The sequence below is a fragment of the Paraphaeosphaeria sporulosa genome (genome assembly GCF_001642045.1).
Source record: "Paraphaeosphaeria sporulosa strain AP3s5-JAC2a unplaced genomic scaffold CC84scaffold_2, whole genome shotgun sequence".
Taxonomy (NCBI): Eukaryota; Fungi; Ascomycota; class Dothideomycetes; order Pleosporales; family Didymosphaeriaceae; genus Paraphaeosphaeria; species Paraphaeosphaeria sporulosa.
In genome coordinates this window covers 3,658,070-3,679,772 of record NW_017253361.1, presented here as the reverse complement: position 1 = coordinate 3,679,772, position 21,703 = coordinate 3,658,070, and the positions used below count along the sequence as shown (strand labels likewise).

At 56.7% G+C, this 21,703-nt stretch overlaps 10 protein-coding genes across 10 annotated transcripts; 4 read left to right on the top strand and 6 right to left on the bottom strand.

Annotated features, from left to right (window-relative positions):
- The first annotated feature begins 377 nt into the window (after positions 1-377).
- On the top strand, positions 378-2,506 carry CC84DRAFT_489785 (general substrate transporter). The gene is made up of 4 exons (XM_018186484.1): positions 378-813; positions 881-1,111; positions 1,167-2,150; positions 2,207-2,506. The coding sequence occupies exons 1-4, from the start codon at positions 605-607 to the stop codon at positions 2,430-2,432; spliced, it is 1,650 nt and encodes a 549-aa protein (XP_018040936.1). The 5' UTR covers positions 378-604; the 3' UTR covers positions 2,433-2,506.
- Positions 2,507-2,868: 362 nt separating this feature from the next.
- CC84DRAFT_1161488 (RPEL repeat protein) lies at positions 2,869-3,691 on the bottom strand. Its single transcript, XM_018177753.1, has 2 exons — positions 3,530-3,691; positions 2,869-3,444 (listed from the first exon to the last, which is right to left on the bottom strand). Exons 1-2 carry the CDS (start codon positions 3,673-3,675, stop codon positions 3,168-3,170), a joined length of 423 nt encoding a protein of 140 aa, XP_018040935.1. The 5' UTR covers positions 3,676-3,691; the 3' UTR covers positions 2,869-3,167.
- A 699-nt stretch (positions 3,692-4,390) lies between these two features.
- CC84DRAFT_1067486 (putative opsin) lies at positions 4,391-5,348 on the bottom strand (the record flags this gene model as incomplete). The annotated part of the gene is made up of 3 exons (XM_018173643.2): positions 4,391-4,604; positions 4,652-5,142; positions 5,190-5,348. Coding segments are annotated over 3 exons (864 nt in total), but the record flags the coding sequence as incomplete, so codon positions are not given.
- Positions 5,349-5,418: 70 nt separating this feature from the next.
- On the top strand, positions 5,419-6,368 carry CC84DRAFT_489456 (uncharacterized protein). Its single transcript, XM_018186483.1, has 2 exons — positions 5,419-6,069; positions 6,119-6,368. Exons 1-2 carry the CDS (start codon positions 5,626-5,628, stop codon positions 6,248-6,250), a joined length of 576 nt encoding a protein of 191 aa, XP_018040933.1. The 5' UTR covers positions 5,419-5,625; the 3' UTR covers positions 6,251-6,368.
- Positions 6,369-7,043: 675 nt separating this feature from the next.
- Positions 7,044-8,222, top strand: CC84DRAFT_1084803 (ZIP zinc/iron transport family; the record flags this gene model as incomplete). Its single annotated transcript, XM_018174070.1, has 2 exons — positions 7,044-7,206; positions 7,261-8,222. 2 exons carry the CDS (start codon positions 7,044-7,046, stop codon positions 8,220-8,222), a joined length of 1,125 nt encoding a protein of 374 aa, XP_018040932.1.
- Positions 8,223-8,606: 384 nt separating this feature from the next.
- Positions 8,607-11,108, top strand: CC84DRAFT_489393 (uncharacterized protein). The gene is made up of 4 exons (XM_018186482.1): positions 8,607-8,672; positions 8,721-8,824; positions 9,053-9,429; positions 9,495-11,108. Exons 1-4 carry the CDS (start codon positions 8,659-8,661, stop codon positions 11,022-11,024), a joined length of 2,025 nt encoding a protein of 674 aa, XP_018040931.1. The 5' UTR covers positions 8,607-8,658; the 3' UTR covers positions 11,025-11,108.
- Positions 11,109-11,899: 791 nt separating this feature from the next.
- On the bottom strand, positions 11,900-13,644 carry CC84DRAFT_1256382 (acetyl-CoA synthetase-like protein; the record flags this gene model as incomplete). Its single annotated transcript, XM_018184620.1, has 2 exons — positions 13,522-13,644; positions 11,900-13,453 (listed from the first exon to the last, which is right to left on the bottom strand). The coding sequence occupies exons 1-2, from the start codon at positions 13,612-13,614 to the stop codon at positions 11,900-11,902; spliced, it is 1,647 nt and encodes a 548-aa protein (XP_018040930.1). The 5' UTR covers positions 13,615-13,644.
- A 406-nt stretch (positions 13,645-14,050) lies between these two features.
- CC84DRAFT_1256381 (uncharacterized protein) lies at positions 14,051-15,463 on the bottom strand. The gene is made up of 2 exons (XM_018184619.1): positions 14,576-15,463; positions 14,051-14,528 (listed from the first exon to the last, which is right to left on the bottom strand). Exons 1-2 carry the CDS (start codon positions 15,448-15,450, stop codon positions 14,342-14,344), a joined length of 1,062 nt encoding a protein of 353 aa, XP_018040929.1. The 5' UTR covers positions 15,451-15,463; the 3' UTR covers positions 14,051-14,341.
- A 731-nt stretch (positions 15,464-16,194) lies between these two features.
- Positions 16,195-16,564, bottom strand: CC84DRAFT_1213875 (uncharacterized protein; the record flags this gene model as incomplete). Its single annotated transcript, XM_018182580.1, has 2 exons — positions 16,195-16,389; positions 16,430-16,564. 2 exons carry the CDS (start codon positions 16,562-16,564, stop codon positions 16,195-16,197), a joined length of 330 nt encoding a protein of 109 aa, XP_018040928.1.
- Positions 16,565-18,588: 2,024 nt separating this feature from the next.
- Positions 18,589-21,510, bottom strand: CC84DRAFT_1161484 (uncharacterized protein). The gene is made up of 3 exons (XM_018177752.1): positions 20,715-21,510; positions 20,283-20,666; positions 18,589-20,234 (listed from the first exon to the last, which is right to left on the bottom strand). The coding sequence occupies exons 1-3, from the start codon at positions 21,156-21,158 to the stop codon at positions 18,687-18,689; spliced, it is 2,376 nt and encodes a 791-aa protein (XP_018040927.1). The 5' UTR covers positions 21,159-21,510; the 3' UTR covers positions 18,589-18,686.
- Positions 21,511-21,703: the final 193 nt, after the last annotated feature.

Here is a 21,703-nt window from a genome sequence, read left to right as displayed (position 1 = left end):
ACGGCGGTAAAGCGCGGCCCTACCCCAGCTTTCATCAACCACGGAATCTCACGTGCGGCCCTGCTCATCTCAACCAAACGAGCGGCTGGCTGGCGCAACGTCCAGTGGGCGCGTGTGGGAATCCCGCCCGCTTGGCTTGGCAATGCCATGCCGGCGAGTGCTGCTCCAATCTTCCACCAGTTATACGCGGCAATCCGCGTTGCGCCGCAGGCCAATTCAGGGAGCGGGCGGCGGACATGAAAGCTGGGGAAGATCTGGAGGCGGGCCTCGCGATGTGGAGAGATTTAAGTGGAGGAATCACGGAGATCTTGGGTGCGGGCTAGGGGCTGGGCGTTCTGGAGAGGTGGTGTTCATGACTTGGGACGGGCGCGCGGCCGTCCTTCCAAGATCCGCGCTTGGGCCAGGGTGTTGAGGTGTATATACAGGGTTGGACGTGCTTAATCAAAGTGTCTGTCGTCTGAGGCCGAGTCGCTGCTTTCTTCCAGTGCCTTTCCGCTTCACCCGGTCCGCTTCGTTGAGGGACTAATTGACACTGAGACGTGTTGCTTCGTCTTCTTTCTCATCTGGTTTAAGAAAGGCAGCACAGCTTTGGACAATCTACAAGATGGCTTCCAACCCCATCACGGCCGATGCCGGCGCCGGCGCGCGCTTCCTCTACAAGGTCATCAAGAACGATGCCATGAAGGAAGATCCCCCGCAAATCTACGGATGGCGCACCTTCATGATGGCCTGCTCGGCATGCTTTGGTGGCATGCTGTTCGGCTTCGACATTGGTACTATCGGCGGTGTGCTGACGTTGCCTGCCTTCATGGCGTATGTACACCCGTCTCCAACATTGGCGGATAAGACCGGATGAGGCTAACATTGCTGGCTCGGACAGAAAATACGGGCTTTCTGCCGACCCGAAGTTCAAGAAACAGAATGCTGATCTGTCTGCGAATATCGCATCGACCCTTCAAGCGGGTTGTTTCTTTGGTTGTTTCCTCTCGTCTTGGATCGCCGACAAATGGGGACGAAAGACGGCTCTGATCTTCAACGGTCTTCTTACCATTGTTGGCTGCGTGATCCAGACTTGCAGTTTCGGAAGTATCGCGTCCATGTATGTTGGTCGGTACGTAACATTTCCCCTGAATCCCCCGTGCGAGCTTCGCTCATAAAATCTGCAGCTGCGTAGCTGGCGTCGGTGTCGGCGGAGCCTCCATGGTTGTCCCACTCTATATCGCAGAGAACGCACCACGTGCCATCCGTGGCGGTCTCACGGGTATCTACCAGCTCTTCATCGCATGCGGAACCATGCTTGCCTTTTGGGTCAACTACGGTTCCATTCTACACCTCAAGGGACAATCCACCTACATGGTGCCGCTGGCCATGCAGGCCCTGCCTGCCGTCGTCTTAGTCGGCTGCATGCTTTTGAACAAGGAATCGCCTCGATGGCTTGCGAAAGCCGACCGCTGGGAAGATGCTACAAAAGTGCTCGCACGCATGCGACACCTACCGGCCGAACACCCTTACGTCAGGGCCGAGTTGAAGGACATCAGCGATCAACTGGAGCACGAGCGCCTGCTCGTCGGAGGCGCAACCCTTAAAGATTTGCTCCGCGAAATGTTCACCATCCCTGGCAACAGGAAGCGCGCATTCATCTCCATCGGTCTGATGATTTGCCAGCAGATGACCGGTACGAACGCCATCAACTACTACGCCCCGCAAATCTTCAAGAATCTCGGTCTCGTTGGAACGTCCACGAATCTCTTTGCGACCGGTATCTACGGAGTCGTCAAGATGTCCACGTGTGCTGCTTTCCTCCTCTTCGCAGCTGACTCGCTCGGCCGCCGAAGATCACTACTGTGGACGTCCATTGCCCAGGGCTGCGCTATGTTGTACATTGGCCTGTACGTGCGCATCGATCCACCTATTGCGGGCCAAGCCGTGCCGCCCGCTGGCTACTTCGCATTGGTGTGCATCTTCCTGTTTGCTGGGTTCTTCCAGTGGGGCTGGGGACCCGTGTGCTGGATCTACGTGTCTGAGATTCCGGCGGCGCGGTTGCGGTCGCTCAATGTGGCCATCGCAGCTGCAACGCAGTGGCTGTTCAACTTTGTCGTTGCGAGGGCTACGCCAAACATGCTGGCTACGGTGGGCGCCAACGGATATGGGTAAGTTGACTCTTCGTCTGTGTTGCTCGAGAGGCATGTTACTGACACTGCAATAGCGCTTTCCTCATTTACTCGTGCTTCTGCTTCTCCATGTTCTTCTTCGTGTGGTTCCTAATCCCCGAGACCAAGGGACTGTCACTTGAGAAGATGGACGACTTGTTCGGTGTAACGGAGCTTGTGAAGCGCATCGAGGAGGATCGCGAGGCGCAGGCTGCCGCTGGTACGATTGATCTCGACAATAAGGAGGCTGTGCGCGAGGAGCGCAGGGAGGTTGCGGCTTAGGCGGGCAAACTCAGCCTGGTGCTCTATGGACGTCAAGATGAAGATTTAGAACCTGGACACATCGGTCGCTACGTACTCCCATCCGAGGTTGCGGCTTAGGTGGACAGCCTCTGCCTGTTGCTGTGAAGTAGACGATTGGATCGAGGTTTATATCCTCGACGCTTCGGTCGCTACGTACTTTGCTTTGAATGAAAGCACTCCGTCGACATCCGTATATTCTTGGTGCTCTTGTACATGATGTGAGAAGATAGTCCAGCGCTTGAGTAAACCCTCGAGATTGAAAGGCTGAACTGAAACCGTGACTATCGTCTCTGTGCAGCAAGCGTCAGCGCACACCTGCACGTACTTTCCAGGCTCCTGCCTTTGGGACGTCAACGCACCTTTTCTTCTCCTGCGAACTAAAATGGTCAAACATCTCACTTCATTGCAGGCAAGGTTTAGTGAAGAATACATGTCAATTGTAAACCGGATGCGAAACCCAGATCCATAGACTGGCCTGCCGCTTAGCAGGACCAGAAGCACACTGTCACAGTCCTGCGCACAATGGAGCCCGGTCCAGTCCAGTCGCTCGCAAATCCCATCATGTCGCTCGACGCCTAAAAGACCGTCATCTCATATCCTTCATACCGCGGAGTGCCCACTCATCATCATGGCCTCGACATCGTATCTATCACTACGAACCCGCTGAACAGCCCGCTCCCACCCCACCGCCATCCCTTCCTTCCTCCCTCTCACTCACTCCTCCTTCAACGGATTCTCATCCGCCTCCAGAATCCCCTTCTTCACGAGCTCCTCGGGCGACGGCCGATGCTGCAGCCCCTTCTCCAAGCTATCCGCGCGCATGTTCTTCTCGAGCTCCCGCTGGTGGCCCTGCAGCGCGGGCGCAGCGTTGGAGTCGGGCAGGATGTTGCGCTCGACGAGGGCCTCGCGCTCGGGGCGGTGCTCGAGGCCCTTCTTGAGGTTATCGGTGGCGCGCTGGCGCTCAAGCTCGAGTGCCTTGGCTTGCAGGGCGCTGGATGGGGTGGCGTGTCAGCTTTGTTCGTTGTTTGTGGAGAGATGGCGAGATGGAGGGGGTGGGAAGCGAGGTCTAGACGTACGGAGCGGTGTTTGTGTCGAGTAGGATGTGGCGGTTCTTCAGATCCTGGGGATCCGGGCGGTGCTGGAGATGCTTCTCCAAGCTGTCGCGGCGCTCCAAGCTGCGGATGGGCGAGATGGGCGTCTCGTCGATAGCTGCGTCGGTCATGGTGGGTGGCTGTACGTCTTGGTGTGATGTGAAGCTGGGAAGGAGGTAGAAAAGTGTGGGAGTGGTGTTGCGAAGGTGCAGCTTGTGAGGCGGTGTCGGTGCGTTTCAATGTAGCGTGATGAAAGGGCGGCCGCTTCGAGCTTGCCAAACATAGGTACGCATGGGCATGAATGCGGGGTCACCCAGCAACAGACATCCCTGCACCCAGCCGCCAAACCTCAGGCATTGCCCAGATCATCGTCAGGTGCTTTACATGCCACATCATTGTTGTACAGGCCGTCCCCGGCCTCGAATCGTGATGATTGACTAGGGCGCTGTGCGCTGCGATCTGTGAAACATGTCGCTGTTTCTGTGAGATCTGCTCGTGACGTAGCTCGGTGGCGCTAGCACGCGTCGCAACCGCGTGTCGCCCGTTGCCACAGAAGAGGAACATAAGGATATGAAGAGATCGGAACTGCAGGATATAATTACGAAAGTAGAGAATACTTGACCGGTTTCTCCAGTCAGTAAGACCCCATATAAAGAATTACGCATCGCAACGATATCGCCGAAACGCCAGCCGTGCACCCGTGATCGTAATGCTCTCCGCGGCATATCCGCGCTTTTCCATCTCCGCTACTCGAAGCGATATCAGAAGCAAAACCAGTTTTGCGGCCCATACCATCGCTCCGTCATAGTTCGCAATCTGAGCTATTTTGAGACATGAAGCAAGCACTTAAGCACCGTCGTCCTCGAGACGGACGGCACCCTCGCCACCAAGACCGTTGGACCAGAAGCCACTAAGGTCAATGTTGGTCTCGGGCATGTTGGCGTGAGTGACGAGAAGCCAGATACCGAAGACGGGCTTGGCGAGGACGTCAAGGACAGCGTAGGCAATGATCTCGGCGTCAACAGAGAGCTTGCGCGAGCCGTCGGCGATACCCCAGACACTGTGCATGTTAGCATTTGCTAAAGACGGTTTAGGCGCAGAACTCACATGGGGTAGGCGGTCCAGAGAATGAGAGTGTAGCCGGCAATGGCCAAGAAGAAAGATCCGAGCTTCTGGCTCTTCGCGTTGGCCTGAGCGCGTCCATTGACAGCCAAGTGCCAGATGACGACAAGGTAGGCAATGCAGGCAATGGTGTACCATCCCCACTTCTGGGGAGTGCCCTCGCTGCCGAAGGCGGCGAAAAGACCGGTAAGGATCATGATAACATCCGCAACAATGGCCATGGTGATGTGAGCGCCGTTGAGACCAGCAAGAAGACTGAGGTCGAGCAAAAGAAGGGGTGTGGTCAGAGCCCAGTCGACGTAGCGGGCCCAGAAGACCTGTCGCTGCACCTCGGTGAAAGTGTCCGGAACGTGGTCGTTCTGGTGACGGACAATGGTGGTGTGGACAGACACACCTTGGCCAGTCGCCATAGCAAAGTACGAGATGGAAGCAATGATGAGGATGATGGTCGTGATGACATGGTACAAGCGGCGTTGCTGTAGACATGTGAGCCTGGGACGAGCCAAGTGTGAGGCAAACTTACGACGGGGACCCTCCACGACATGGCCGCGAAGGCTGCCGAGGCAATGGTCATAGCCACAAAGATGACCCAGAGTGTCTTCTTGCCATCGTCGCCGACGAACTGCTTCTCAATGGGGTCCGGGAAGACGGTAGGAAGGGAGGTGTGCGATGCGGTGGCGGTGGCCGACGCAGTCAGGGAGGAGATGAGGGAGGTGGGAAGAGGGATGAGAGGGCCCTTTGTGGTCTTGAAAGCGTCTACAATCATGACGGCGGTGGTGCAGGCGTGTAGACTGCAGTGTGTGATGGAAGAGAAGCTGGTGCGAGTCTTGTATTCAAAGGCGGGAGACCGAGCAGGCAGCTATTTGAGGACGTAGCACTAGTCAGCTGTTCAGCCAGAGCTCCATGGAAGCACTGGAGCGGGAGGGGGATCGATACGTCACTGGCCATAGCTCCGCCCGATGCGTGCTTTCATGATTGGCTGGCGCTGGATCGAAACCCCGCATACTGGAGAATGCAGCATCGCGTGTGTCAAACCATTGATTGCTCACGGCACGCTAGAAAAGGGCCTTGAGCTCGTGAGAGCCCGTCGTCGCCAGCTCTGCCTCGACGGGTTCCCTTTGCGAAGCTTTGGGGACGCAATGGTCTCATGGCGGCAGAATGGCGGCGCGCACTTGGTCGATGTGTCTACATGGGATTCTGCGGAATCCCATCATGGCGGCGCCGATCGCCGATGCCTGTGCTGCAGCCTGCCGGCTGGATCTGGATCGTTGGAAGCAGGTTATGTACCAGTTCCCCTAACCCGCATCATCCGACGCGAGGCGCCCCGGAGCGGTGTATTGATGTTCCCACGTGTGCTGATTATGTACTGTCCGTCCATCCACCATGTGCGAGCACGTCAGCCAGTGAGTACGGTCGCCACTGCGATACGCGAGTTACTCTAACGCTGACCAGCTTGAGAATATGTACATACGAACAGTTCACGTCGTCAGTATCCACCCAGGTGGAGACCGCGTCTACGCAGCCAATACTGCGCCGCCTAGCAGCATGTTCGCCGGCCCCGTTGACCTGCCCGGTTCACTCTAGGACTATTGCGACATGACGCCAGTTTCGCGAGCGCGATAGCAAAGATCCAAGAAGCGTACAGTGTGCGAGCCACGTCGAATGATGGAAGAATTATGTCGCAGTCACATACCGTGTTAGCGAGAAGACCAGTCGCAGTGTAGAAACTGTCCGGTACGACTGAACAGACGTCGAGTTCTTAATCCTTCAGCTGTGCGAGCAGCCGAGTCCACAGCGCGCTGGACCTGATGCGGCTGACATGGTGTCAGCCTCGTTTTCGCTTGCGCTGCATCAACGTCGCGCACTGCAACACCAGAACTATGCACCACTACTGTACGCCACAGAGGCCATACAAATGCTTCTTCGAAAAGAAAAGGGTTCCATTGTGCCTGTCACCCGCGATTCTGGACGCGCTGCACCAATAGTGACGGCGTTCATGTGCTTATCAAGTCCGGTGTTCCGTTTTGTTAGCGGCCCGCCCATCATGGTACTCACTGCAATTATGGGCGCGCCCTACAAACTCTGTCATGATACGATGCCGACTTCCCTACAAACCCCAACTATCCAATAAGGTGCGCACTGAAGGCCTGCAGCCGTCCATCACAGTACTCCTTCTTGGTTCCAATTAAAAGACCCGTCCTCCAAGCGTTCCTCGCTGCAGGATAAGACCACCAGCCTGGTAACAAGACTGCTCGGCGCTGCCTAGTCCTGGCCGTCATCTACTGTTTGTCTCCCTCTGCGACCTTTGGCTCGGTAACACACCGTGCACCGCATAACCTCAGCCACGTTATACTCATACCTACCACGATACGCAACTATGTCGTTGCCCATGGAGGTGGCACGTCTCGTGCTGCGTCAGGCTGAGGAAGGCGCCGAGGAGGAACCTTCACCGGGCCACTGCATCAGTTCCAACGCATATGATGGGCGCATGGGCATCCGGATATCGTCCATCTTTGTCATTCTGGTCGGCTCTATGTTCGGTATGTATTGCACGAAGCGCGTGGACACAGCAACGATCCGCTTACACATATCAGGTGCCGTTTTCCCCGTATTTGCTAAGCGAAACCGCCAGCTAGGTATACCCGAGTCGCTCTTCTTTGTTGCAAAGTACTTCGGTTCTGGTGTCATCATTGCTACCGCCTTCATACACCTCTTAGCACCAGCAAATGAGGCACTCGGGAACCCATGCCTTACTGGTGTCATCACCGTGTATCCATGGCCAGAGGGCATTGCGCTCATGACCATCTTCCTCATGTTCTTCCTGGAGCTGATGACTATGCGTTTCGGTAACTTTGGAGGAGAGCACTCGCATGATGGCCATACGCATGGATCCGCTCCCCACGATTCGGTCAGCCTGGAGGACCGCAGTAAGACTGTGGGGAGCGAGGGCGACCAAAGTCATGGCCATCAGATTGGTGAAGACCATCTTGGCCACACGCGAGACCACACGGATAACTCTGAGCTTGGCTCCGACTTCGAAGCCCGCGGCATCATCCCTGAGACGTACGCGGCTCAGATCACTGCCATCTTCATTCTTGAGTTCGGCGTCATCTTCCATTCCATCTTCATCGGCCTGACGCTTGCGGTTTCTGGCGACGAGTTCATCACCCTGTACATTGTCCTGGTCTTCCACCAAATGTTCGAAGGCCTTGGTTTGGGTTCTCGACTGGCCATGGTCCCCTGGCCCAAGAGCAAGAGGTGGACGCCATACATCATGGGTATTGCCTATGGCCTGTCCACTCCTATTGCCATTGCTGTTGGTCTAGGTGTCCGCACGTCTTATCCGCCCGAGTCGACCACGACCCTTTTGACCAACGGAGTCTTTGACTCCATCAGTGCTGGTATCCTGATCTACACCGGGCTCGTTGAGCTCATGGCGCACGAGTTCATGTTCTCGCCGTACATGCAGAAGGGGCCGATCTCGAGGATGCTCTGGGCTTTTACACTCATGGTGCTTGGTGCTGGGCTGATGGCTCTGCTTGGATACTGGGCATAATAACTTTTTCGATTGGGTTTGCTGCATGTACATATTTAGCGATTCCGTGTGGCTTGGGCCAAAGTTGTCAGGTTAGATTCTTCAGATGACTATATTAATCCATTGGATGTCTCTAGAATGCACCAAGGATGTGATGCAGCACATGTGATGTTGAGCAGCCTTGACAAGTTGTACACGGGGTGGAGATTGAGGTTGAGACGGTAGAGCTGTGGGAAAATGCACCCAACGCCGCATTGTGATTGGCGGCTCTCCCCGTATTATTGGGCAAAATGGGAGTACGACGCGCTCTCATTGGTCGGCGAAAAAGAATCGTCCCGTCAACACGACGGCTTGCATGGACCTGAGGCTGCGTTTTGAGCGCCCAGCACAGCTGCTAGTAATTCAGGGATCAAGAAAAAGCGTGCAATGCCCGCAAGATGGGGGCTCAAGGGGCGGCATGGGGGCCTGTCGGTAAGCGTGACATCGCGCTCCCTCTTCTAGCGCTTAGGCTGTGTTTAGGTCGCGGTCGCTTGTGCGTCGTCCAGGAGACACTTCATTTCCTCTCGGACCGTGTCAACGCGTCCCAAAATTCGCGAGCCCTTTCGCTGTAACAACCCACCGTTGTAAGTCGCATAGCAGCCAATTAGCCGTGAAACGCTGGGCATTGTTGTTCCTGAGACCTGGGGCAATTTTTGTTTACCAGCTAATCCCGCCGACCGACCCCTGTTCCCAAGCACACGTTACCTGGGATTGTCTCGCAGCATCTCCCCCAATCAGTTTGCACACTCCACCGCAACGCGAGCATCACCACGCTGCGAACACAGTCACTGACGATTGCCCGTCCGTCGCAGCCATGAGCGGTAACAACGCAGGCGTCCGGAACCTGCGGGCCATGTTCGAGAGCCAGAACGCTGCCTCGTCGTCTCCTGAGCCCCGCGGCCGTTCTCCCGCCGGGAGCGCAACCAGCGACGCCAACCGCCCTACGTCCAAAGTGCGCGCGTCCTTTGTGTCTGTCGAGCCGCACGCTGCCGGCGCCGCCAAAGAGCTGGGCACCACGAAAGGGGTCAGCACGAATACCCCCCACGCCCAGCGCCGCGAGAGCTTCAGCGTCAGCGGCGAGTCGAGCGACGTCGCGGACCTCAAGCAGGCCATCAGCGAGGAGAAGGAGGAGCGCAAGAAGAGCATTGCCGTTGACGAGGCCGTGCCCGAGCAGGCCGTCGAGACCAGGGTGAGTGGACTGAGGGCGAGCCGCCGCTTTGCTGTGCGACGTGGACTAAGGTGTTGTTCTGCTAGGAATCCTCCAGAGCACCAGCGCCGCTTCGCGAGCCTGCAGGCAAGATGCCAAACCTAGGTAGCATCATGAAGGGGTCCGACTTCCCGGAGCCTGTCGCCGCGGCAGAGCAGCCGACCGAGGAAGCGCCCAACGTGCGCCCCGGAGACGCCCAAGTTGCGCCCGCCGCCCATGAGAAGCCAGCAGAGACCCAGCCAGAGACTCCGGACAAGGTCGTGACGGGCGCCCAGGAGGAAGCCGCGCTCAAGCCAGCCGACCCCACCGACGAGGCCGCCGTGGCGGGAGGCGGAGCTCTCCCTGCCCCAGCGGAGGTCCTGTCCCACCCCACCAGCAGCGAGGCTGCTCCGCAAACACCCAAGATCACAGAGCCCACGGCCGAAGCAAAGGAGACGCCCAGGACAAATGGCAGAGCCTCGACGAGGAAGCCTGCGGCCATCTCGACCGCAAAGTCGCCCGCCCGATCGGCCCGCGGTACCAGCGCCGCACGTAGCCCTCTGCCCAAGTCGCCTCTTCCCAAGACGCCGACGGCCTCGAAGCCTACGCCTGCTGCGACTGCCGCCAAGTCCCCAGCGCCGCCGGCCAAATCTCCAGCTGCTGCAAAGTCTCCAGCGCCCGCCAAAGCTCAGCTCAAACCCGCTGCCCCCAGGGAGCCTACGAAACCCGTCGCGCCCAAGTTCACGGCCCGTGCTCCTGCGAAACCCTCCACTGCCACCGCCGGCACCACTGCCACCGCAGCAGCCAAAGCCAAACCGGCAGCAGCCGAAATCAAGAAGATATCCACAAAGGCAGCTCCGTCTGCTCCCTCCAAAACTGGCACAGCAACTACAGGCGGATTCGTGAAACCCAAGCCTCGGTCACCAACCCGACCAGTCCGGCTGCCGTCTCATTTGACTGCCCCTACTGCTTCCTCCGCTGCGAAACATGGAGAAGAAGCTGCTGAACAGAAGCCCGCGCGCAAGCCCTCCACCGTACCGAGACCAGCGCCAAAAGCCGCTGCACCTGCTGCAAAGAAACCGGCACCCCGTGCATCACTAGCCCCGAGCACTGCGCGACCTGCATCTCGTGCGTCCACCGCAGCGGGCGCAAGCGATGGCTTCCTGGCTCGCATGATGCGCCCAACGGCGAGCAGCGCCAGCAAGACCCACGACAAGCCCGAATCGCCACCTCGTCAGAGGACTACTGCCAAAGCTACCACCAAGCCCAAGGCACCTGAAGGACTGGCCACCAAGGCCAAGAAGAAGGTTGAGGAGGTGGCGGCCAAGGCTAAGGATGTTGTCACTAACGGCAACCACGAGGAGAGGCACGAGGAGAAAACCGAGGAACCGGAGACTGCGACTACTGGTCCTGCTGCTACAGAGCCAATTGCTGAAAAGGGCACGGACATTGGAACGGCCCCTGTCCCTACTGAAGACACTGCCGCGGGCGCAGAAGAACCCGTGAGCGATATGCCTACCGCTACGGAGGCCGAAAAGACCGAACATGCTGCAGTCGAGTCGGAAAGCCCCAAGGCGCAGGAGGAAGCTGTATTTTGAGGACCTTCCTGCCCCGTCGCAGATCCAGCTTTGGAACATTCTCCCACACTCATGTTCAGCCCCCCTCTTCCTCTCGGAGTGCTTTGAACTACTTCATTTCTATTCTAGCATTAGCATTGTTCCGGAGCAATTTGTTTGGCAGGCAGGCTTATATCCATTGCGAGGTGTCATTGGGTAGCTTCCGTGCGGCGCGGTACGGGACTGTCGGACGTTCTTGTGAGATTGACACGAGACTGTAGATGGAGGCTTGTATACTGTATTCGTAACTTTACGGTAGGGCGGTTCTCTTCTGCCACGCTGTGTTCAAGAAAAGCTTGTAATACAACCGTTCCATACATGGGCCTGTACTGCTCAAAGCGAACAATAGTGAACAAGCCGGCGCCGTCCATCTAGCGCACACACAAGCCTTCCTAACATCAACCTGCTTTGAGTCTAATGCCACCTGTGCCTGAGAAAAGGGGATGGTGGGTGGGGGAGATGGAGCGGAGGGGGCGGGGCGCGGAGTGGGGGCGGGGCGCTGGCTACTTCTGACATATGTTGTAATACTATCTGGGCTATGCAGGACGCGTGGCATTAGTTTCACCACGACTTACTGCTCGTTGCACATGGCGATGGACTCGGTAGCACTGATCTGGCGCATACGCGAGGTCTCCTGGGAGAAGTGGTTGGGGAAGGCAGAGAGGGGTGGGGTGGGGTGGTAGGCTGTCTACTAGTAGAGGTAGCAAGGGAAGAGATGTAGAGGAGGTTGGTCGAACTTTCTAACAAAGCAGGGGATAATAGGTCATGAGGGCGGATGGGACGGAGTGGGGCACAGAGAGGAAAGCTTGTATTGTAATCGTTCCATACAGGGCGTGGCACACTAAGATGCATCTCCATCACAGCTTCGCCCCTATCTCCCTCCCCGCCATCTCCCTGAGCTCCTGCTTCTTAATTTTCCCGCTCGCAGTCTTAGGAATCTCCCCCGCCCTGACAAACCTCACACCCCCCTCTAACCTCTTGTACTTCGCCAGTCTCTCCTGCACCCACTCCGCCACATCCCCCTCGCTCACATCCTCCCACCCCACTCTTCTCACCACATACGCCCGCGGCAACTCGCTCCCCGTCTCGGGACTCGGTACCCCGACAACCGCCGCATCGAGGATGCCCGGGTGCGAAAGGAGCACACCCTCGAGTTCCGCCGGCGCAACTTGGAACCCGCGCACCTTGATCAGCTCCTTCACCCGGTCCACGACATACCACTTCCCCGTCGCGGCGTCACCCCAAACGATGTCCCCCGTGCGGAAGTACCCCTCTGCGTCAAAGTCCCGGGCGCGCGGCACGCCCACGTAACCCCTGAACACAGTGGGCCCGCGGACCGCCAGCTCGCCGCGCACGCCGTACGCGGTGATGTCTGCGCCTGCGCCGTCGAGCAGCTTGACGTCGAGGTTGGGCAGGAAGCGGCCGACGGAGCCCGTGGCGTCGGGCTCGCCGTAGGGAAACACGGACGCCAGGCACGTCGTCTCCGTCATGGCCCAGATCTGCGTGAGGATGCCGCGAGGCAAGAGCGTCTGGCAGCGCGCCTGCATGGCGGCGTCGAGGGGCGCGGCGCCCGCGATGGCCCATCTTAGGCCTTTGAGGCGTTGGCGCTTCTCTCGCGCCGGCAGCGCGTGCGATACCAGCGCCGTGATCATGGGCGGCACGAGGACTAGGTCTGTGATGCCGAAGGCCGGGACGTGGGATAGTACGGCATCCACGTCCCAGCGGCGCATGATGACCTGCGCGTGGCCGGCGCGGAGGGGGGACGTGTGGCACATGGGCGCGGTGGAGACGTGGAACATGGGGAGGAAGACGAGGCGCTTTATGCTGTACGGGCGGGGGTTGTGCTCGAAGGCGAGGGTGTGCTGGGCTACCAGGTTGTAGTGGGATATTTGCGCGGCTTTGGGCAGGCCCGTGGTCCCGCTCGAGAAGCAGAGCATGGCGGTGGTTGTCTTGCTGGTTTGCTCGTCGTCGAAGGTGGCCCAGTCCGCGGCGCCGTGGGAGAGGAGAGACCGCCATGGTGAGTACTCCGCGGGTGTAGGGCTCGTCTGGTCGGCCTTGGACGTCGAATCCAAGATGTGAATCCTCCCATCCGGGAGACGGAGCTGCCTCGCCGCCACCCTCAGCGCGGGCAGCAACTCCGGCTCACTCAGGATGAACTTCGCCTCCGAAGCGCGGATCGCGTGTTCCAGCTCTGCAGGCGTGTACGACGGATTCGTCCCCGTATATATGCATCCTGCGCCGATAATACCCAGGACAATGACAGGATAGTAAATGCTGTTGAAGGAGTGGATCAAGACCGTGTCGCCTTTGTGGAGGCCGGCGGCGCGAAACCCCGCGATGAGATGGCGGACGAGGGACTTTGTTTGGCGGGCGGAGAGGGTGGTGGATGGGTTTGCGGCGTCGATGTAGAGCTGATATCACCACACACTCATCAGCGCCTTCTCTCCACGAGAGGAACAAAAATGGATCTGATGCTCACAGGTGCGTCTTGATCGTACTCTGGGCCTTCACACGCCCAGGAGAGGATATCCTTTGTAGGAATTGGCACGGTGTCCTTTGCGAGGAAAGGCATGGCGAGACCGACAAATCAGAATAAAAAAAAAAAAAAAAGAAGAAGAAGAAACGAAGTTCTCCTGATTCTTACAATTCTGAAAGTCGTCTATAAGTATGTCGTTGGAGGCTGATGTAACATGTGTCAGGGTCCTCCGCTCGCAACGGTGTGATCCCGGCTAGGGCTTACGTGCCAGGGTTTGTAGAGAAAAGTGTCCAACTGTTCCTAGGAACAGTTGGCATTAGACTGAGATCGGGCTGACGTCGATAAAGCTTGTGGAGGCGCTAGGACGAGTCGCTGGCGCGATTAGTCGTCATGTGCCATGGGTGGTGAAGTCGCAGACAGAACAGAGACGTGATCGTAAAGGTTCGCAGCTTGACAGGCATTGCTGGGGAATCGATAGAAACAACTATCTAGGGGGTATCGCAACGCCAGATTCCACAACGAAAAAATTAAAGCCCAGCCAAAAAGACATACAAATGCTCCCAGCTCCGAATGCAGTCGAAAGATTCGCACGGAGGGGCTCTAGCCGCCAAGTGGCTTTGTGGCCCTGTGAATGCAGCTCGCTATCCAAGCCTGCCGTTCCTCTTGCAACTCGCGATGCATGGCTGCGGGAAGACGGGTGTTAAACCCCAAGGCTGTTGCTTGTGTTGGCCTGGGTTTCTTTACAGAGTCAGAGCAGGGTGGTGGATGCAAACTTTGATACAGTCTCCGATGATTTGCTGTTTGCTTCCGTCGGTCCAAGGGTTCAATCCTCGTCCAGTGGAGCACTGGGCTTTCCGTCACCGAAGATGGAAGGGCGCTCGACAATCTGGATGTCGGCAGCTCCTTCTGATGATGGCTTGGTGTCAGGCCCGGGGGGATCACTACTGGGATCTGATAACCCAACCGACGTCCGATAGGGGAGAGGAATGTTTCTTGACGGTGTAGTTTCTCTGCTTCCGTCAGCTGTGCTGTTTGACTCGTGGATTCATAGCCTCACGTTTCCTTTCCAACACATTTCATCTGCACGTCCTGTGGATGTTCTTGCTTCTCATCGACATCTCCAGTCGCAGCGATTCCCCCGCTTCCCTCTTCCTCTGCATGTCCCTCTCCACTGCCCATCTCCCACTCCTCATCCATCTCCATCCCCTCCTTCGTCGGCACCCATTTCCGCCCCCGCTTTTGCACGCCAAAGAACTGCGTCTCCCGCAAACTGTTTCCCGACGTGTCCAGCCACTCCGTCCCCTCGGGCGCCGTATACCGTCCCCGCGAATACCCCTCGCTGTTCCGGCTGAACTCGGCGTCCACGCGCTTCGACGCCGCCTCAGCGTCTCTGAATACCACCGATGGATCGAAGCTCACGCGCCGCTGCCGCTCCGATAGACGTGGACGTTTTGCGTGCTTGCGCGGAGGTGAGGACGCCGGCGATAGAATGCGCTTGCGGTGCGGTTGCGCATCCGCGGGCGGGGTTGCGGTCTGCTCTTGCTCTTGCACTCTGTTATGCTGCTCCCCGGCTGATCCTCCGCACGCCTCATCCTCATCATCATGACCATCTCCAGAGTCGCCCCACGCAGCCACAGCCTGGATGAAGTTGCCCAGATTCATCTGCGCCTCGTGCACGACCTCGAGCGCCAGCTGCCGTGGGCGGTAGTCGTCGCGTCGATGCTCCAGCTCCTTGAAGTACCCCTTCACCTCCTCGTACTCATTGCAGTGCTTCACCATGTCCTTGCACAGCGCGCAGCCCTCGTCCAGCGCGCCGTGGGGCCGCAGCTCGCCGTCTGCGGTGATGGTGGCGAGCGTGCGGCGGCATGCCTTGCACGTGAGCGTATCGGCGGCCGCAGGAGCCTGGTCCACGGGCGCAGAGGGGCCGGCCATGGCTGAGGTGGAGATGTGGTGTGAGCACAGGTGTATTGATGTGGGCGGCGAGATAGAAGCTGCGGCGCGCTGCGTTGTTATGGTTGTGGCCATTTGCGTGGTTGCCCGGCGGACTCGACAGGCTTTGCCCCTCAATTCAACGGACTCGACTATCTACCGTCTGGAAATTGTTCAGACGATGGCCGCCGCGTGTTATAGCTCTTATCCAGTGTCTTTCAGAGTATCCCCACATCCGTGCGCTTAGATCGGCGGGTTGCTAGGCGCGCGTGGGGGAAGAGATGTTGTTGTCATCGCAAACAAACGGTACCTAGTGTGGCTCGCCCCAGCCTCGCTAATATTTCTCTATGCGCGATAACGGACATGTATGATTGGAGCCGCATGCAAGAACCGATACAATAGAAGTCTGCTTCGCGGAGTCTCTGTTGCAATTAGACCACCCTGCTCCCTTTCCCTCAGATACGCCGCGACTGTTCTAGACAAGGTATGTGTCTGGAGGGCTAGTTGCTACTACATGTGTGGTCTACGCGGTTGGGGGCATTCCTTTGTCGAGTGCTACGAACCTAGTCCTACAAGTAATGCAACGAGAAACAGATGTGGATCAGCGTCGCTCTAATGAGGGTGCCGGGCAACTCGATCCCTCTCATGCTCTAAGCTCTCCGAGCCCTCGTTCTTGGGACCTTCCCAAAGTGCTTCGATCTACGAAATGATAGCCCTGATGCTCGATAGACACTATTTGGCCGATATTTATGTCGGGAGCACGCTATTGCGGTCAGCTCCTGATTTCTCATACTTCATGCACTCCCATGCAGCTTGCTCGCCTTCAGTCTTGGACGCAGAGTAGACGTTGAGTTTGCGCTGCACGCCATCGTATGGCGGGGGCGCCCACGTTGCCTTGACTGCATCCTCGCTCCAAGGATCGATGCGAAGGACGTTGTGGAGCTGTGGAGTTGAGCACTCTCTCAACAGTGGAGGTACTCACGGCTGCTTTCATTGCGTTTACAGTCCCGTTGATGACAGGCGGGACAGTAATGTAAGGGTGTTGAGTCTGCATGGCTTGTGTATCGGTGTGTACGACCCGCGCACAGTCCTGCACGGCTTCGTCAACAGATCCCATGTGAGGAACTTCGACTAGAGTCATGGACCTGACAAAGTCTACTGGAAGAACATATTTTTTGTGTCGCTTTATGGGTTTTGGCGCTTCGTTCGCGAAATTGCAATCACCTCTGTCATGCAGATCAACTCCTCTGTTGAGTTAATTAGCTGGAGAAGGAAAGGGGGAGGGACTGTTGGAAACTCATCCGTTCTCGAGAAGCTGCTTGCATATGTGACTGTCAATGAAGCCATTCGCTCTCGTTACGAGCACACGGCAGTCATATGAGGTCACTAGGTCACTACGGTCGAGATGCTCAGGTTGTTGAAGTAGAGGGTATTCTTGTTCGCTCGAGACTTCCACACACTTTGTTGCGCGACTTCGTGTGCACACACAAGATTCCTAGGGGATGATGATGCCGTGAATTCAACAGCCTTTATGTTTCCATACACAGGTTGTGGGGCCATTGGCGAGCTGAACCACACCATACTAAGCAAGACTATTATTTGAGAGAGTACGTCGAAGGGGAGGAATCGGGCAGCCAAGGCTCTGCCAGACCCTATGCGACGTACCCAAGGTCCATGTCGTGATGACAGAGATCTGTCCGTTGATACAGCGCTCGTCAGGAGTTTCAGCTTCAGCTCTGAGATTGGTCACGTGCGCGCCTCTTCTAGCTGACATCGTCAACGGGGCTATGCTCGGCGGCCTAGCTACGATCTATGGCAATAGAGGGTGCCGGGGAAACTGCGTTGATCTTTGAGAGTCGGTACATCTACAGGGCCTTGAACAATCTCGCCGAGCCCCTAAAGATCGAGTGCCCACGGTATGATCGCCACATCAAGACTTCCGTCATCATGTGCTCACACGACAAAGCCTTCACATGAGAGACTCCACAATTAAAGCGGAGGTTCTTCAAGAATAAGTCGAAAGTCGCCAGACATAGAATTAGTGTAGTCAGCTTACACAAGCAGCTATAGCGTTGACATCGGTCCGTTTTGCCCATCATGCATGGACAACAGTTCGCAATCGGGGCATGAAACACGATGAAGCTCGTATATATCGCCCGGGAAGAGAAATTGTAGGTGATTGAGTGGGCAGTAATGTTTGGTGGCCAGGCTTTATTTTGCGTCGGAAGAGACCGATCAAATTATGCCGCGAAAAACGGCCGTGCTTCGTCCTGCGTTTGAGCGGGGGCTACGGCATACACCTTCCTGCTGCTGAGAATAGAATTCTCTGTTTTGCGGTCAATTGTGCGAAGAGATTCGACGTTTGAAACGGGATAGTATCGCTCGAGACCTTCATACTTGCAGTGTGCTTGCATCCCATCTCTTTTCTAATTAGTATAGGTTAGAAAACTGGCAGTGCTATAAAGGAAGCGATGCGCACACGTTGGAATGGCACTCACCAGAGCTATTACTCTTCTTGCTTCCCTCTCGCCTCATTCGCTGTGCAAACTCTCCAATTATTCAACTCCAATCTCCCAGCTATCAAAATGGTCCACAAAGCCTCCATCGTCCTCACCCTTGCCTTTGGCCTCTTCAACCACGTCTTCTGCACTCCCGAATCAGATGGTAATCGTGCAGTGAAGCCACGAGTCGCCTTTGAACATAGGCTGCGATTTCATTTCATGATGTCCTGAAGCCAATGCAGGGCCTAGAATTCAAGCTAGAATCCTAGTTAAGAAGCGTAGGACGAGCAACAGTTAATCCGGCCCCAGCAGCAAAAATCACACCCAGACACGCGTTTCTGCCAAGGTGCATTTGTTTTCTACTAATCCTAGTGGCGACGTGTATCTCTTACCGAACCTGTCCCATGACTCTGCACCCACCGCCAATAATTGAATAGTTATCGAGGCCTTGCCTGGGAACGGAAGTCCACATACTTCTAGATTTGGCCCCCAACCCGCTCGTAATTGACTGGATAGTAAGCTCTTTGCTTAGGCGTAGACATCCTATGAGAGCTAGACCAAAAATAATTCGATCAAGAGTAGCATCAATCGCAGCGTTCCGATCATGTCAAAGCATGATCTTCAGTATAATCACTCGGTGTTTTGAAGGCCTGACACATTTTTCGAATTAACTAAAAGGACAAAGTCCTGAAAGGCCTACGTTTTTACCGGCCGGGGCATGATCAAGTAAGACCTTCTTCACGGCCACATGATGCCCCTCCTGGTCAGATCCATGCCCTTCAAATCAGTATACACATCCAACGGGTACTGCTCAGCCCGCAGCTCCCTCCTCCACGCATGCATCCGCTTGCTCATCGCCTTATCCTGCACCGTCAACTCCCTCTTCGCCCTGCGACCACCGGTCCTGTATCCCCCAAGGCTCCCCGCAACGCAGTGACTCTCACCCCCAAACGCCGAATCCGCAACCGCCTTCCAGATCGCCGTCACGTCCACCGTCATCGCCTTGGTGTACAAGATGCGGCAGTCGGCCGGCTCGTACACGAACTGCAGCGGCGTCTCGGTTTCGTCAGTGTCGCGGATGCCGTCGCGGAAATTTACATTGACGCTGGTGCCAGGCGCCTGGCGCTCGAAGACGACATTGTCCCAGTAGTCGCCGAGCTCGGTGGCGTTGAGCTTGGTTGCTTCCTCCGCGCTGGCCGTCAGGTTCGTGATGGTGAGCTCCGCGAGGTACTGAATGTACGTCCAGGGGTAGTTGTTGGTGCCCTTGATGCCGCCGACCGCCTGTGTGATTCCCTTGATTGCGCGGCCCCCAAGCGAGATGTACTTGATGCCTTGGCGCTGGCGCATCAGCTCTGAGAAAATGGTGCAGGTGGATGCGCAGTAGCCGTCGGTTACTACAACGATATCCTCGTTGGCGAAGGGCTGCGGCACGGACGTGTAGTTTGCGAGCTCACCGTAGCCGTGGACCCAGATGCCCCCGCTGTTGTACGGCGTGAGCACGTCGGAAAGGTTCCAGTGGAAGAGGTTGGAGAATTTGTCGCCGTGGTGTTCGAACGGGCCGAACTTTGCTTCCCAGCTGGGGAAGTTCAGGTCGGACGCGTTGAGGTCAGAGAGATAGTTGGAGGGGGACGCGATGACGTCGGACTCTAATGCGTATTTGGTCTCGTTAACATCTGGATCGACGAGTTCGCGAGGCAGGACGTCAGCAAGGCGAGAACTGTACTCTGCCAGTAGCTTTGTACTTTCGTGCGCGCGGTAACGATCGAAAGCGGCGTGGCCAATGCCCTTAGGGAAGAGCTGTTTGTATAGGTCGTAACCTTGAAGAATCGTACCACCGCCGTTGGCAGAGAGATCGATTACGAGCTTGGTCTTCCCAGCTGCCTTAGCCGCTACGATGAATTTCTCAGTAACCTGTTGGAAGTCGACTTCTGCGGATTCTATAGACACGAACGAAGGAACTGAGAGCACGGCGATGTCGGAGTAGTCATCTTCCAGGAAGTATCCACCGATCAGGTTATGCTGTTCTTTGTAGACGGGTGGAGGGTAGCCTGGCGCGGGAATGGAAGTTGTGGTTGCTGAGGGCGTGGCAGATGCGGTCGTGGTGGCTACACTGGAGTTGGAAGGCGTTGCCGCGATAGTAGACGTGGCTTGGCTGCTGAAATATTTCTGGTACAAGCTTTCACCATCGGTTACGCCGTTGAGGCTTACAAGGACTCGTGCAACGTTGGTGTAAGTCGTGGTGGTGCCGTTCTCGAATTCAAGCTTAGTCTCTGGGCCGGGGTAAACCTAGCAAGGGTCAGTTTCCGATGGATAAATGGTAGGGATCCAACGAACCCATTTCCCACGCCCACTTCCAGCGAACGTTCCGATACCTGAGCCAGTGGGACCAAGAGACACTGTGGCAAGCTCGTAAAAGACATTGTTGTACAGAGCGTCGCGATCCTGTAGGGAGCCCCGCTGTGACCAGTCCTCGAGATACTTGGTGGCTTTCTGGCCGTTGATCTTGGTAATTGCGGAAGGCGTAAATGTCGCGTTGCCGTAGGACTCGGCCAGCACATCAGCGTAGACGTAGGGCTTTGGTAGCTCTTTTCCGTCGGCCGACACGGAGACGAGCGGAACGGGACGCGCCCAGTTGAAGACCGTGCCCACAACATCAGGCACATAGACGAAGTGGCCGTCATGGGTTTGTTGAAGCAAAGTGTACAGATCGAAGCCGAACTGATATTGTCAGCCCTTGGTTGCCGCAGATTTATGCTTGCTAGTTACCTCAAACTCGTTGTCGTATTCCTCGCTCTCAACCTTGGACTTGATCTTTTCCAAGCCACCCCAGACGTCGGTGGCAGGCTGAATTTTCTCCGCATACTCTGCAGGAGGGTCCTTGAGCCACGCGGTGCTGGATTGCCACCTGAAGTACGGCACGACACCCTCAATCAAGTGTAGGGCCTCATCCTTGTGCAAAGGCACACTGGTAATGCAGTCGTACGCCAACTTTGCATCCACCGACGGGACTGGAGTCGCAGGCTGACCGGCAACCGAAGCTGCTACCTCAGCGCAAGCACTTGTCGCATATTGCCTGGCCTGGGGCTGCAATGGCGTGGCCGCGACGACCGAAGCCAACGAGGCCGCTGCGAAGGCACGAGAAAGGACCATGGTGGCGAATTGGACAAAGTGCACCAGCAGTGGGGAACCCGTTGAGCAGGAATTCGTCATTATATAGCTCTTGCTCGGCGCGAGCTCCCCTGTACGAAGCCTGGTCCCGCAGACCAGGACGCACGCACGATTCTGCAATATCTTTGTCGGTTTTGATCGTAGCTCTCTGCATGTCCTCATAAGCAACATAAGCGACCCTTGTCGACCCCGGACGAGGGCAAATCAGCGGCGGTCGCTTGATAGCATTAGGCCCCTGCTCCCGGTGTGCACTCCTGCCTGATTAGGAAGCTGTGAGACCACGACTCGCGATACTCGGGCCCAAGTATCGAACGAGCATCGCGTGGCGAGTGGGCAATGTTCGTTGGGTTGGGTCATATATGCATAGAACATGTACAGTAGTGCAATCGAAATCACTGAGCGAGTAGGATTGGGACGGTATTGGTAGTAAAGTGTAGATTTCTACACACGGCTTGGATGGAGCATTAAGCTTACATGAGACAAGGCGCGCCGGTAGACTAGCACAACCGCCCGGTAAATTGCCCTCGTAGAGCGTCAACGTAATCGCCAGGTCCATCATGGTGTCTCGGCCCTACACGTCAAGCTTT

What these genes read in the sequence shown, in the direction of transcription:
- CC84DRAFT_1256381 (XM_018184619.1), bottom strand. Translation starts at nt 15,450, where the DNA reads ATGGCCGGCCCCTCTGCGCCCGTGGACCAGGCTCCTGCGGCCGCCGAT. An exon ending in AAATGTGTTGGAAAGGAAAC is followed by an intron (nt 14,529 to 14,575) that starts GTGAGGCTATGA and finishes TGACGGAAGCAG; the next exon opens with AGAAACTACACCGTCAAGAA.
- CC84DRAFT_1161488 (XM_018177753.1), bottom strand. Translation starts at nt 3,675, where the DNA reads ATGACCGACGCAGCTATCGACGAGACGCCCATCTCGCCCATCCGCAGC. An exon ending in CTCGACACAAACACCGCTCC is followed by an intron (nt 3,445 to 3,529) that starts GTACGTCTAGAC and finishes CACCCCATCCAG; the next exon opens with CGCCCTGCAAGCCAAGGCAC.
- CC84DRAFT_489785 (XM_018186484.1), top strand. Translation starts at nt 605, where the DNA reads ATGGCTTCCAACCCCATCACGGCCGATGCCGGCGCCGGCGCGCGCTTC. An exon ending in ACGTTGCCTGCCTTCATGGC is followed by an intron (nt 814 to 880) that starts GTATGTACACCC and finishes TGGCTCGGACAG; the next exon opens with AAAATACGGGCTTTCTGCCG. An exon ending in GCGTCCATGTATGTTGGTCG is followed by an intron (nt 1,112 to 1,166) that starts GTACGTAACATT and finishes TAAAATCTGCAG; the next exon opens with CTGCGTAGCTGGCGTCGGTG.
- CC84DRAFT_1161484 (XM_018177752.1), bottom strand. Translation starts at nt 21,158, where the DNA reads ATGACGAATTCCTGCTCAACGGGTTCCCCACTGCTGGTGCACTTTGTC. An exon ending in AATACGACAACGAGTTTGAG is followed by an intron (nt 20,667 to 20,714) that starts GTAACTAGCAAG and finishes TGACAATATCAG; the next exon opens with TTCGGCTTCGATCTGTACAC. An exon ending in GAAGTGGGCGTGGGAAATGG is followed by an intron (nt 20,235 to 20,282) that starts GTTCGTTGGATC and finishes GACCCTTGCTAG; the next exon opens with GTTTACCCCGGCCCAGAGAC.
- CC84DRAFT_489393 (XM_018186482.1), top strand. An exon ending in CGCTGTAACAACCCACCGTT is followed by an intron (nt 8,825 to 9,052) that starts GTAAGTCGCATA and finishes CGTCCGTCGCAG; the next exon opens with CCATGAGCGGTAACAACGCA. An exon ending in AGCAGGCCGTCGAGACCAGG is followed by an intron (nt 9,430 to 9,494) that starts GTGAGTGGACTG and finishes TTGTTCTGCTAG; the next exon opens with GAATCCTCCAGAGCACCAGC.
- CC84DRAFT_489456 (XM_018186483.1), top strand. Translation starts at nt 5,626, where the DNA reads ATGCGTGCTTTCATGATTGGCTGGCGCTGGATCGAAACCCCGCATACT. An exon ending in ATGTGCGAGCACGTCAGCCA is followed by an intron (nt 6,070 to 6,118) that starts GTGAGTACGGTC and finishes AACGCTGACCAG; the next exon opens with CTTGAGAATATGTACATACG.